The sequence below is a fragment of the Neofelis nebulosa genome, chromosome X (assembly GCF_028018385.1).
Source record: "Neofelis nebulosa isolate mNeoNeb1 chromosome X, mNeoNeb1.pri, whole genome shotgun sequence".
NCBI lineage: Eukaryota > Metazoa > Chordata > Mammalia > Carnivora > Felidae > Neofelis > Neofelis nebulosa.
This window is the reverse complement of record NC_080800.1, coordinates 64052210-64067403: the sequence shown is the minus strand read 5'-3', so window position 1 is coordinate 64067403 and position 15194 is coordinate 64052210. Positions and strand designations below refer to the sequence as shown.

Below are 15194 nucleotides of genomic sequence, written 5' to 3'. Positions count from 1 at the left end.
GTTGTCAGGGATTAGGGTTTGTTGGGGGGAAAGTATGAATACTAAGGGATAACACAAAAGAGGTTTGTTTTTGTGGTGGTGGAACAGTTCTATATCCTGCTTGTGGAAATGATTACATGATTCTACATACATGATAAATTTCATAGAGCTGTATACCAAACAAAAAAAGCACATGTAAAAACTGGTGAAATCAAATAAGCTTGCATTCATAGTATTGTACCAACATCAATTTTCTGGTTTTGACAACGTACCATAGTTATGTAAGTTATTACCATTGGGGAAAACTGGATGAAGGGTACATGGAAACTCTATACTACTGATACAAATTCTTGTGATCCTTAAGCTAATTTTTTTGAAGGTTATTAAAAAAAGGCAATGCCATGAGTTGTCAAGGATCTGGAACAGTTAGAACTCTCAAACTGCTGGTGGGAATGTAAATTGGAACAACGACTTAGTAGAACTATTTGTTCAGCTTTAATAGTGCTGTATACGTACCCTATGACCCAGCAATTCTCTTAGCAATACCTAACAGAAAGGTTTACATGTCTTTACCAAAAAACATATCCAGATGGTTTATAGCAGCATTATTCAAATAATAGTTAATATTTTCATTGCGTTTGTATATTTTAATACTGATGTTTAGTGTTAGGAAAATCTTAAAATATCCTGGTTAGCTTATTTCAGTATGAATTTATATACTCCATACTGAATAATATTAACAATTAAATAATTGTAAAATTTTTTTGATTTTTATTTTTGAGAGAGAGTCAACAAGCAGGGAGGGGCAGAGAGAGAAAGAGACGGGGACACCAAATCCAAAGCAGGCTCCAGGCTCTGAGATGTCTGCACAGAGCTTGACATGGGGCTTGAACCCATGAGTCTTGAGATTAGGACCTGAGCTGAAGTTGGGCACTTAACCGACTGAGCCACTCAGGCACCCCAGTTGCAAAATAATTCTTAATACTACTTGTTCATTTACTTGACTTTATTTTTCTTTTGGACGCAAAATCAAACAATTTTGCATTCCCACTTTTATGCTTTCAAAAATCAGAATATTTACCATGTAAATTACCTCTATTATTGCAAATTAGACTGCATACAATTGTTTATATGTTTTTTTATCTTGTCATTGCACTCCTTTAGTGCAGTGGCTGGACATTTTTTCATTTTTTTGTATTAACAGTCTAGCTCAGAACTTGGGATGCATAGCAATTTGATAAAGGTGCTTATTTAAGCCCCTTCAACTCTTCATTACTGGGTACATACCAAAGAGTTTTGAAGTTCTCTACAAGGTTTCCTGTTGTGTGTGTGTGTGTGTGTGTGTGTGTGTGTGTGTGTGTGTGTGTTTAACCTACATAGTTTATGCCATTCTTGTATGCTTGATCCTTTCACTGGTGCAGAATAGATATAAATAACGAGAATAATTTTGGAGCCCTAGTTGCCAATGATCCCTAAATATGTCCACTAAGTAAAAAAAAAAAAAAAAACAAAAAACAAAAAACACAGTTTGTTCTCTGTAATGAATATTATAGATAAGTATAAAGAAGGAAGTAATTATCAGGGTGGCTCAGTAGGTTGAGCGTCCGACTTCGGCTCAGGTCATGATCTTGTGGTCTGTGAGTTCAAGCCCCACGTTCGGCTCTGTGCTGACAGCTCAGAGCCTGGAACCTGCTTCAGATTCTGTGTCTCCCTCTCTCTCTGCCCCTCCCCTACTCATACTCTGTCTCTCTCTCTGTCAAAAATAAATAAACATTAAAAAAAATTTAAAAAAAAGAAGGAAGTAATTATCACAATTCCATGACCAGAGAACTACTGTTAACATTGTATGTATGTATATGTTTTGGTTTCTAGTGCAGTTGAAATTATACTTAATAATGTTCTAGATCTTGCTTTTTTTCACATAACATAATAAAGATTTTTTAAAAATTTTTTAATGTTTCATTTATTTTTGAGAGAGAGAGAGAGAGAGAGAACAGAGTGTGAGCTGGGGAGGGGCAGAGAGGGAGACACAGAATCCGAAGCAGGCTCCAGGCTCTGAACTGTCAGCACAGAGCCCAATGTGGGGCTCAAACTCGTGAACTATGAGATCATGACCTGAGCTGAAGTCAGACACTCAACCGACTGAGCCACCCACGTGCCCCTAACATAATATAGATTTTTATTGGTAATGTAACTCATTGAGTAGCCAGAGTGTAATCTAGTCCTCTATGTTGTACATATTTTTTATTTTCAATCTTATGATCTTATTTATAACAGTGTGAATGAATATATTATCTTCCATTTTTGATAACTTCTGTAGCTTGTATTCTTAGACATGTAGTAGCACCAATTCCATATAAAACATGAATTTAGTACCTGTGTTGACTCTTTCCTGTTTTAAATTTTGAGCTTCTTTGCATCTTAGTTTATAATACTGTATGTAATCAGTATGGCATTTTAGTTACAAATTTCCCTTATGAAATTATAGAAAGTAAGGCTTGGTATTTAAAGGCATTTCGTGGAGAATTTTGAAAGTTTATTATATTCCAGGGGTTTTCTCACTCTTAATTAGTTTGGCCAACAGTAAATTATATAGTCCTCTGATGGAATATTATTTAGCTACCAAGCCTGATGTTTACCAAGAAAGTTGAAGAAATACTCCTAATATAAACTATATACACAGATATTATCATGTATATGTAAAGCCAAAAATATATGTGATTATAAAAAAGAAACCCTAGGAAATATTCCATGATTTGGAATGGAGGTTGTTTCTGGGGAATGGAACTATTTTTTTTCTTTAAATTTGTTTATATTTTCAAAAAAATGTCGTATAAAATCTTCCTAAAGTTTGTTTATATCAAAGTAATATATTTACAAATTTTTAAAAAGTTTTATAAGGCTTGAGATCAAAATCAGTCCCTTAACCAACCCCTTCTTACACATGATACCTCTCTGCAGGTAACCGGTTTCAACTCTTGGCAATTCTTCTGGTATTTACTTTCGTATATCCACATTACAATCTAAGGTGGGAATTTACACACACACACACACACACACACACACACACACACACACACACTTTTCCTCATTCATTTTCCCAACGTATTGTTTTGTAATATTTGCCTAAATGAGTCTGGAAGTATTTGCTTTTTTGTGACTATGTAAATATTCATACATAAACCACTTAAAAAACTGTGATTATTTTTCCCTTTTTAATGCACATATTTATTTTTGTTCAAGTAATTATTTCTTTTTTAACATTTGCTTAGTTTTCTATGAACCTGTCAACTAATTCATTTTCAAATTCTCAGCAATATAAATTCTTGTGTTCCAACACAGAAATTTTTTTAACACATCCTCACATCCTTCTTGGAGCAGTCTGTTTTCTTGATTCTGTTTTAGCTACTGCAGTATTTTGCATCTGTCTAACTTCTCTCCCTGTGTTCATTACACTATATTTATTATAATTGCTTATCATTCATTCCTACTACACTTAGTTCCTTGGACACTGTCCTTCATTTTGATGTACTTAGTGCTTGCTCATAACAGTACCGAACACAATAGGACTTTTGAGTTATATATACACGGATTTTCTATTTACTCAGAATCTACAAATGCTTTGAATACATAATTTCCATATTTATCTTTAATGTGATTTCCATATTTATCTTTATTCCTATGAGACTATTTGATTTTCTAGCAATAAGATTCATCTTGCATGTATAAATCATCAGTCTGACTCCTTAGACATGTCTTTATTTTTTTCAGTAAGTGAGAAATGAATTCTTTGAACTTTTAATTGTTCAAAAAACTGCCTTAGGATTAAAAAGTCATTTCATAATATCTGTGAAGCGCTTATTACTAAAGCATTTATTCATGTTTTTATTTTCAGAGGACGATTGTTTATCATTTCCACCAAAGCAGGATCTCTTGGAATTAATCTGGTAGCTGCTAATAGAGTGATTATATTTGATGCTTCTTGGAATCCATCTTATGACATCCAGAGTATATTCAGAGTTTATCGCTTTGGACAAACTAAACCTGTGTATGTATATAGGTTCTTAGCTCAGGTAGGTTTGTAATTTATATTTTCTTTTTCATAGTGAAAGGTTGGGTGAAACATAATATTTTTGGAGTGCCAAACATATATGCATTATGAAGAGGCAAATGAAATTGAGAACATCAATCCTATACTATATATAATGCAGCAGAACTCAATTTTGGCCTCTCATGATTTTCTGTTTTGTAGTTCATCCATGTCTATAATGTCACCTTTCTCAGTTTGAGATGGATTTGCATGGGTAAACTGATTTAGAATTTTCTTGCTTGTTTAGGAAAGTTAAAAATTTATAGTTCTTTTACTTAGCATACATAGAAAAGCAAATAAGTAAATCTAATTTGCTTATAGATGTAAAGGTCAAATAATTCTTGTTTTTAGTGGCCACCAGATACTCTCTTAATTTGAAAATATGGGTAAATAGGAAGAAAAAGTTAACTTATAATAATAATGAGTTATTACAAAGAGTAATACTTTCTAGGAAAGAATATTAACATTATTTGCTTTAAATATAAACTCAGATATTAAAAAACAGAAACTGAAATTTAAGAAAAATAAGTAAAATTAAAGAAGTACAAGGTAATACATATTTATGGAATCAAGCAAGTTGCCTTTTAACTGGTACATCTGTTTTGGGAACAGATGCTGTTCTCTCCACCTGCCTCCAAATCTGGGCTTCTGAACCAGAGACTGGGTTTTATTGGTAGATTGATCCTTGCTCATTTGATCTTCTCTAGTACATACTACTATTAATTGGCAGACTACACTATCACCCCTTTCCTATCCTTGAACTAAAAGCTCTTTTACATTCTAGTTTAAAATGCTATATATGTAATAGATGTGGCATTTTAGTTATTAATTTTCTGTCCTGAAATTATGGAAAGTAAGACGATAGAAAGGCAGTTTGTAGTGATTGAGAGCTTATTATATTCCATTCAGAAGGAATTAAGCTACTCTCTTGTATTATTTTATAACCCTCTAAAATCTTATTTCATGTACTTCTTTATTTCTGTGTTCTGTTTACCCTGGTGTTTAACTGCACTTCTACTTCCACCAAGTACAGATATATATAAAGCAAAACATGAATGTGTATTGGTCAGATAATACAGAATGATTATCAGTAATGTAGTTTTCTTTTTTGTCAAGGTAAACTACAGTGAACAGATGAAATCTCTCATGAATTAAGCATTATTGCTAATAAAACTTGCTTTATGGCAGTATATTATTATGAAGAGTTTTGCTCTTTTGTATTAACCAATAATTGTATTTCTCCTTGATTAAGTTTCATGTGTACAAAAGTTGCTTATTTGTATATTGTTCCTTCTTTTTACAAGGGAACCATGGAAGATAAGATTTATGATCGTCAAGTAACTAAGCAGTCACTATCTTTTCGAGTTGTTGATCAGCAGCAGGTCGAGCGTCATTTTACCATGAATGAGCTTACTGAACTTTATACTTTTGAGCCAGACTTATTAGATGACCCTAATTCTGAAAAAAAGAAGAAGAGAGATACTCCTATGCTGCCAAAGGTAAACATCTTTAGATTAGCTTAAAAAAAAAAAAACCCACCATGGACTAAAGATATTTTACTACTACTATGAAAGTTAGTCATTTGAATAAGGCTAGATTTCAGAATTTTCCAAAGAGAATAAAATTGTATTTAAATGAGAGGGTGCTTGGTCAGTTCTCTACATAACACCACAAAAAGATCGTGTAATCTGAAATACATATTTAATGCCAAATAAAAAGTTCAGCTCTGTAAAAAAAAAAAAAGTTATGGAGTAGAAACCTTAAAGGAAACAGTATGTTTCTCTTTTAATAATCTCCAGTAGAGGGCATACATAATTTTAATATTTCTATATGAAATTTTAATGGTCTTTTCTTTAACATTTGTTGCTGTCATAACATTTGTTGCGGTTAAGAATCAGCAAATAAAGGTGTATCTTACTTGATATTTTTCACTGTCATAAAGCAAGTAAGACTTTCACACTTGGAAAAGGATACTTAGAGGTAATCTTGCCAAGCCCTCTTATTTTATATAAGTGGAGAAAGCTAGGGTCAGAGATATTCAGTGACTTGCTCATAGTTTCCAGCTAATAAGTGGCAGAATCAGGAGTAGTATCTACATCTGTCTTCCGGTCCATTGTTCTTGGATTTAAAAAAAGACATTATTTAGATCAATATAGAAATGTATTATAATGGTAGATATCATTTTGACCCTTTTGAATGTAAGACAAAGCCATATGTTCTCTGATATAAAGTGATCTAAATATATTTAAACCTATTCTAGTTCATCTAAAAAGCTGTTTTAGGCGGTGTTGTTGGGGGGTTGCTTTTCCTGTTGTCTTGGTTTCAGATTCAAGCACTTAATGTCCCCTGTAGCTGTTAAGAGAATTGGGAAAGCAGCTACCAGGTTATAGTATCACTCTACCAAAGTCACTTTAGTCATTTGTGTATGTGTTACCTCATAAGTATCTTAGCTTTTCATACAGTTGGACACATTTAATGAAAGCAAAAGATAAATAGTAATAAATAACTCTCTAATGCTAACGTCAGTCAGTGATTTCTCCAGTTAACTTTTACACTTGATCTTAGCCAAAAGGCCGAGAAGCGATTCTCCAGTTAACTTTTAATGTACGTGTCAATTCTTAAGTAACATGGACATTAAGCATTTGTAAATTTTTTAAAAATGTCTTTTGTCTTTAAATACTTTGTTTTTCTAATCAGTGAACTACTCTTCCATTTAAAGTTCTCTGGTGGGGTGCCTGGGTGGCTCAGTTGGTTGAGCGTCCAACTCTTGGTTTCGGCTCACGTCATGATCTCACTGTTTGTGGGTTTGAGTCCCGCATCAGGTTCTGTGCTGACTGCATGGAGCCTGCTTGGGATCCTCTGTCCCTCTCTCTCTGCCCCTTGCCCACTTGCTGGCACGCTCTCTCTCTCAAATAAATACACTTTTTAAAAGTCACTGGTAGAACATTTATGAAAGAGTTTTTGTGACAGTGTCCATCAAATCTCTTTGATAATGGCTTAAGGCCACATGGGGGTTTGAATATAACATTTTTTAAGTTAACATTTAAAATACTTCATTAAAGAATATTACTTCATTTTCATGTTATGAAATACTAAATTGATAGTGATTTGGCTTTCTAAATTATGTTATTATAGAACATCAGTAGAATTCTTAAATAGTCTTTGGAAAATTTTATGCACTCAAATTTTTTTGTATATCTTTAAAAACACACAAACACAGGGGCACCTGGGTGGCTTGGTCGGTTAAGCGTCCAACTTCAGCTCAGGTCATGATCTCATGGTTCGTGAGTTTGAGCCCCATGTCAGGCTCTGTGCTGACAGCTCGGAGCCTGGAACCTGCATTGGATTCTGTGTCTTCCTCTCTCTCTGCCCCTTTCCCACTCCTTCTCTGTCTCTCAAAAATAAATAAATGTTAAAAACACAAACACAGGGGCGCCTGGGTGGCTCAGTTGGTTAGGCGTCCGACTTCGGCTCAGGTCATGATCTCACGGTCCGTGAGTTTAAGCCCCGCGTCGGGCTCTATGCTGACCGCTCAGAGTCTGGAGCCTGTTTCAGATTCTGTGTCTCCCTCTCCCTCTGCCCCTCCCCTGTTCACGCTCTGTCTCTCTCTGTCTCAAAAATAAATAAACGTTAAAATAAAAATTAAAAAAAACCCACAAACACAAATGGCATCGTACCATATATACTCTTCTCCAACTTGTTCTTTTCACCTAAGATGTTTCTTGAACATCTTTCTATATTGGTATATATACCTCTACTTTTTAAAAATCAGCTGCATAGTGTTCACTTGCCTTGATTTGTTTAACTCTTGTATCCCCAACAGCTTTCTTATTAGTTACTTAATTCTGTATGGCAAGAAGTATTCTTTTAAGGACTTGCATGTATGTTTATAATTTTAAAGATAGTGAAGTTTCCCTTTTCAATTTGAGAATGATTTTTGTCTGATTAGCATCGTTCTTAAAATTACACTTTAAGCTTCAACTTTTATAAGAAGTGCATCACGGTTAGTAATATTTCTGATAGGAAGCAAACATTCCACTTTGAAAGGGAGTAATTGCTTTGAAGTTATTCGTTATGTGGTAAATTTCTGATTATGGGAATATTTGTTTAAGTTGATAAACATTTGGGACGCCTGGGTGGCTCAGTTGGTTAAGCCTCTGACTTCAGCTCAGGTCATGATCTCACAGTCCGTGAGTTCAAGCCCTGCGTCGGGCTCTGTGCTGACAGCTCAGAGCCTGGAGCCTGCTTCAGATTCTGTGTCTCCCTCTCTGTCTGCCCCTCCCCTACTCATGCTCTGTCTCTCTCTGTCTCAAAAATAAATAAAAACATTTAAAAAAATTTAATTTGACAAACATTTATTATTAGCTGATTTTGAGGTGTACTGTGAGGGTATACCAAGACCAGCAAGATATCGTCTGTACTTTAAAGAAGATTTAAAAAATCCTGCAGGAAAGGAATGCTATTTAATTGTTGTAAGATGTCTGAAAAGAAACCATCTGTTTTATAACTTGGTACTCTGAGTTGTTAAAAGTATCATGCTTTTTCATTTATAGACTTTACTTACTGTATTTTGCTTTTTTTAAAAAAATGCTTATTTATTTTTGAGAGAGAGAGTGAGTGAGTGTTGTGGAGGGGCAGAGAGAGAGGGAGACACAGAATCTGGAGCAGGCTCCAGGCTCTGAGCTGTCAGCACAGAGCCCAATGTCGAACTTGAACCCACGAGCCATGAGATCATGACCTGAACTGAAGTCGGACACTTAACCAACTAAGCCACCCAGGTGCCCCCTTATTTTGCTTTTGATGGTATAACCCTTTGCCCAAGAACAAAAAGGAAAAGGAATATTGACTCTCCCACAACTCTTCCCAAAAGGAAAATAATAATTAACTTTTACTGATTTCTTACTGGGTTTCATACTGTGTGCTAAACACTTTGTTCAGATTATCTTCTTCAATCCAGCAGCAATTGAAAAGCCAATAATGCTGTTTTCATTTTGGATGGGGAGATTAAGGTTTGGAGAGGTTATGTAACTTATTGAAGTTTACACACGTAATTAGTAGCGAAGCTGGTCTTCAAGTATGCCCAACTTTAAAGCATGGAGTCTTAATCATTATATACTTTACTGCCCCCCATTAGAAATTAGAATGTTAAGTCCAAGTACATGAAACAGGGCAGAGTACCTAGGATTCCTAAAATCAGATGGCATTTAGAATGCTTCTATTTTATGTTGTTATGTTATATTTGTTATTTTATTTTATTTTAAATAAAGCTGGATTTTAAAATATAGAATTCCTGGGGAGCCTTGGTGGCTCAGTCGGTTAAGCATCCGACTTCAGCCCAGGTCATGATCTTGCAGTTTGTGAGTTCGGCCCCATGTCAGACTCTGTGCTGACAGTTCAGAGCCTGGAGCTGCTTCGGATTCTGTGTCTCCCTCTCTCTCTCTCTCTCTCTCTCTCTCTCTCTCTCTCTCTCTCTCTCTCTCTGCCCCTTCTCTGCTCATGCTCTGTGTCTCTCTCTCAGAAATAAAAACATTAACAAATAAAAGAAAATGTAGAATTCTTTCACAGTTAATACCATTGTGTAATGTAACTATTGAGATTGTATAGTACAGCGTTTAGCTCATGGCTTGTGAAGTTGTAAATTCCTCAAATTTATAGAAAACTTTAAAGTTTAACTTTTCTCATACATATTCATTATTTTAGGAGATGGAAGTCTAGGGAGAATGTGACTACCCAAGGGTACATGTCCAGTGTTAAGAGCTAGAACTTGAATTTAGCAGCTTTCAAATGTCATATTCCAAGGAGCTTCCAGTAGAGTAGCATAGGTGCTCCAGTGCCACCATGTGGCTGAGTAGGGGAAGGCTAGACAGGCAGGCAGCACTCCAAACCCCACATCTCATTTCAATCAGAGTCTCTCTCCTTTTATCTCTTTTATGCATTTGGGCTGCAACATAAGATTTCATTTAAAGGGAGGATATTGATGGGGCGCCTGGGTGGCTCAGTCGGTTAAGCGTCCAACTTCAGCTCAGGTCGTGATCTCATGGTCCATGAGGGCTCTATGCTGAGAGCTCAGAGCCTGGAGTCTGCTTCGGATTCTGTGTCTCCCTCTCTCTCTGCCCTTCTCCCCCTCATGCTCTTTCTCTCTCCCTCAAAAAATAAACATTAAAAATATATATATTTAAAAAGGGAGGATGTTGGTACCTTTTTTCCCCCTATGCTCTGCTTTTTATTCCTGTAACTTACTCAGAGGTTAGGGCTTTTTAAAAAAAGTTTTAAAAACAGTGTACTGTATATACTATAATGCCTTTCTAACTATCACAGTAACTAAGAACTGTCAGGGATCTAAAAGGAAATAGGATATTGTATGAGATTTACCTGAAGAAGGTGATAACCCACTTGTGGAGAGAAAATTAGCATGGTTTAAGAAAAAAGAATGAAGTGCTGATGTGACTAGTACTGAATGTGTTTTCCATATAGTATATATGGTTAAAAAATGGAGGATAGAGCATTCAGGTACAGTTTTGGTGGAAAAACATCAGACTGGCCAATAAAAGATGGTTAGTATTTAGTTGGTTTAGGAAAGAATGAGGTTTGAATGTAGGATGCAACAATTTGGGCAAAGGGGAAAATGATTTATGTACCGAATTCAAGGTATGATGAAGACATTGGCCAGGTGAAGAGTTGAAATTGGATGTGTGAGGTGTGGGTAATGTGGGGCCAGCTAATAGACAGCCATGAAAGGTAAATGGAGGCATTTGTATTTAAAATAGTATTTACTACATAAGTTCATGAATGGATCTGTTGTATGATGAATGTGAGCTTTTGGAAAATTAATCTGGTAGTAAAATGCAGGATGAGGATGCATAATAGGGTGATAAAGGGCACCTGAACAGCTTGGTTGGTTAAATGACTCTTGATTTCTGCTCAGGTCGTGTTCTCCCTACTTGGGATTCTCTCTCTCCTCTCTCCCTGCCCCTTCCCCCCACTCACATGAATTCTTTCTTTCCCAAAATAAATAAATAAACTTAAAAAAATAGGGTGATGATTATGGAGTGAATCAAGCACTTCAAGAAAATAAATGGGAGAACTCAATAACTGGTGATAGACTGTAGCTTTTACTTAGTAGGCAGTGAAAAAAATTTACCTAAATAATGAAGTTTATTTATTCATTCATTCATTAAAAACTTTTCAGGTACCTGAAAAGTAACTATCATTATGCTGGTTACTAAGAATACATTGGTAAACAAGACTAGGTTCCTGTTCCTAAGGAGTTTGTAGTCTAATCAGTGTACTATAAGCAAGTAAATATAATAAAAATTATGGGTCCTATGATACAAATCTGTATAGGCATCAAGGAAGGAATATTCAGTGCTCGCTTCGGCAGCACATATACTAAAAAAGGAAGGAATATTCAGGTGTTTCTTGGAAAAGTTGAGGTGGGGAGTTGACATTAGGAAGACTTGAACTGATGTTGAAAATAGAAGTAGGTAGCTGTTTGCATTGCTATGAGGGTAAAAGGTGAAGGCCCCTCAAGAGGAGGAACAGAAAAAAGAAACATGCACCAAAAAGCATGGCAAGTTTTGGGAGCCTAAAGTGGTTAAAAATGTATAATAGAGTAAAAGGAGATGGTGGTAGAGTAAGGGAGGTAAGGCATGGGGAAGAGGTAAGAGAAAAGACTGGAGAGACAGATGGGAATCAGATCATAGAAGTTAGAGTTTGGACATTGTGTTACATTGTGTTTTTAAGAAAACAGCCAACGCTGAATTTTCATTTTAGAAAAAAATCACTTTGGTATCAGTGTACTTGATGGATTGGAGAAAGGAAAGTAGATGTAAAGGTACTTGTTAGGATGCTATATTAATAGCACTTAAAATCCAGATGAGAGAGGTAATGCAGGCCTGAAGTAAAGTGGTAGCGGTGAGGGTGGAGAAGTACCAAGCACAGTGTAGGTACTCAGTAAATGTTAAATTTGCTCCCTGGGCTTATATGTAGAATTTCACTTAACTCTGCCCATTACTGTTTGGTTTTGATTTCCTTTAACAAGAATTTGAAAATTGGTCCTCTCTGAAATAGGTATAAGTAGGTGATTTTCTTGGTATTTGAACCTGCCCTTATTAAAGACATTTCAAAGTTGGCTCCTATTATTCTAGTACAGTTGCAAACACCTTCCTTTGTTACATATAATGTTCAAGATGAAAGCCTGCTAAAAATGAAAGTTTATTTTCACTTTACTTGGTATATGATTATTATATATTTTTTTCTGCTTTATCACTTCCTCTTTAATTATTATAGAATTCCTCTTCATGCATTTCTGTTTTTTGTTTACGTTTTTTTACTTCTCTACTTTTTAATTAGTATCTCAGACTTAATTTATTAACCACTTGACTTTTTGTCTTTTATCTTTGCAGCTCTTTAAAGGCAAGAACTATATCCTTTATTTCTTTTCTTCCTTCACTATTTCCTTTTTCACTTCTTCACTATTCTATTCATCCATAATGAATAAAATAACTTTGGCACTTTTGTATGGCCTTTTTTTGAAATATATCATTGATAAGCAGTGTTAGACTTACTGTTGCAAATAGTAAAATTGAAATGAAGAGTGAGTCATCCATCACAGCAGGTGTGTGAAAGGAAGAGAATTGGAGCTTTAATTTGTGTCTTCAGTTTTTGTACTGAATCAGCTTAGTCAGCTCTGTTCTCCATTCCACCCATGAATTATATTGTGTTAAATCCCCTCATTGATTTCTTGCTGTTGCTGGTGCTGCTTTTCTTTTTTTGAAATATAACAGTCTCATACTCTCATGAACCCATTTTTAAATATATTGATTTTAAATATATTGATTTTAGAATCATGTCTACAGAGTGGCAGTACATCTCTTTAGTTGTTTAGGGTAATAGTGTTTTTCAGCCATTTTGAAACTTCCAACATGATCTAAACTTACCTTTTAACATAAGTTTGTAGTGATAAAGATCTGTTGACTGATTCTTAACTATTTATTTTTTAACTATTAAAGTAATAACTCACTTCTGTTAATGTTTATGTAGATTATGTTAGGGAAAGTATCTTTTCTGATAGTAAACTTCTGAATTACACAGATATCGGAGATGAAAATCTTGGTCAAGTTCATATTTCTTAATATGCTTAAGTGAGTATATAGCCTAAGCTCTGTACCCTTTCTTAAGAAAACAAAAGTCACTAAAACTGGTATAAAAGTTCTTTTGTACTTCCCTTTTCTAACACTGTACTACCTATGTCTTTTTTTTTATTTTTTTTTTATTTTTTCAATATATGAAGTTTATTGTCTAATTGGTTTCCATACAACACCCAGTGCTCATCCCTAAAGGTGCCCTCCTCAATACCCATCACCCACCCTCTCCTCCCTCCCACCCCCCATCAACCCTCAGTTTGTTCTCAGTTTTTAACAGTCTCTTATGCTTTGGCTCTCTTCCACTCTAACCTCTTTTTTTTTTTTTTCCTTCCCTTCCCCCATGGGTTTCTGTTACGTTTCTCAGGATCCACATAAGAGTGAAACCATATGGTATCTGTCTTTCTCTGTATGGCTTATTTCACTTAGCATCACACTCTCCAGTTCCATCCACCTTGCTACAAAGGGCCAGATTTCATTCTTTCTCATTGCCAAGTTGTACTCCATTGTGTATATAAACCACAATTTCTTTATCCATTCATCAGTTGATGGACATTTAAGCTCTTTCCATAATTTGACTATTATTGAGAGTGCTGCTATAAACATTGGGGTACAAGTGCCCCTATGCATCAGTACTCCTGTATCCCTTGGGTAAATTCCTAGCAGTGCTACTGCTGGGTCATAGGGTAGGTCTGTTTTTAATTTTTTTGAGGAATCTCGACACTGTTTTCCAGAGCGGCTGCACCAATTTGCATTCCCACCAACAGTGCAAGAGGGTTCCTGTTTCTCCACATCCTCACCAGCATCTATAGTCTCCTGATTTGTTCATTTTGGCCACTCTGACTGGCGTGACGTGATATCTGAGTGTGGTTTTGATTTGTATTTCCCTGATGAGGAGCGACGTTGAACATCTTTTCATGTGCCTGTTGGCCATGTGGATGTCTTCTTTAGAGAAGTGTCTATTCATGTTTTCTGCCCGTTTCTTCACTGGGTTATTTATTTTTCGGGTGTGGAGTTTGGTGAGCTCTGTATAGATTTTGGATACTAGCCCTTTGTCCGATATGTCATTTGCAAATATCTTTTCCCATTCCGTTGGTTGCCTTTTAGTTTTGTTGGTTGTTTCCTTTGCTGTGCAGAAGCTTTTTATCCTTATAAGGTCCCAGTAGTTCATTTTTGCTTTTAATTCCCTTGCCTTTGGGGATGTGTCAAGTAAGAAATTGCTACGGCTGAGGTCAGAGAGGTCTTTTCCTGCTTTCTCCTCTAGGGTTTTGATGGTTTGCTGTCTCACATTCAGGTCCTTTCTCCATTTTGAGTTTATTTTTGTGAATGGTGTGAGAAAGTGGTCTAGTTTCAACCTTCTGCATGTTGCTGTCCAGTTCTCCCAGCACCATTTGTGAAACAGACTGTCTTCTTTCCATTGGCTATTCTTTCCTGCTTTGTCAAAGATTAGTTGGCCATACGTTTGTGGGTCTAGTTCTGGGGTTTCTATTCTATTCCATTGGTCTATGTGTCTGTTTTTGTGCCAATACCATGCTGTCTTGATGATGACAGCTTTGTAGTAGAGGCTAAAGTCTGGGATTGTGATGCCTCCTGCTTTGGTCTTCTTCTTCAAAATTACTTTGGCTATTCGGGGCCTTTTGTGGTTCCATATGAATTTTAGGATTGCTTGTTGTAGTTTCGAGAAGAATGCTGGTGCGATTTTGATCGGGATTGCATTGAATGTGTAGATAGCTTTGGGTAGTATTGACATTTTGACAATATTTATTCTTTCAATCCATGAGCAGGGAATGTCTTTCCATTTCTTTATATCTTCTTCAATTACCTGCATAAGCTTTCTATAGTTTTCAGCATACAGATCTTTTACATCTTTGGTTAGATTTATTCCAAGGTATTTTATGCTTCTTGGTGCAATTGTGAATGGGATCAGTTTCTTTATTTGTCTTTTTGTTGCTTCATTATTAGTGTATAAGAATGCAACTGAT

The 15194-nt window shown here is 35.6% G+C and overlaps 1 protein-coding gene across 9 annotated transcripts in view; it reads left to right on the top strand.

Moving 5' to 3' along the window:
- Positions 1–15194, top strand: part of ATRX (ATRX chromatin remodeler) — a 320378-nt gene that overhangs the window by 273427 nt on the left and 31757 nt on the right. For all 9 annotated transcript variants that reach the window (XM_058712606.1, XM_058712608.1, XM_058712607.1 and 6 more), the window contains 2 exons: positions 3875–4052; positions 5374–5568. In XM_058712606.1, the coding sequence (XP_058568589.1) occupies positions 3875–4052; positions 5374–5568 (373 nt within the window). The remainder of the gene's footprint in view (positions 1–3874; positions 4053–5373; positions 5569–15194) is intronic.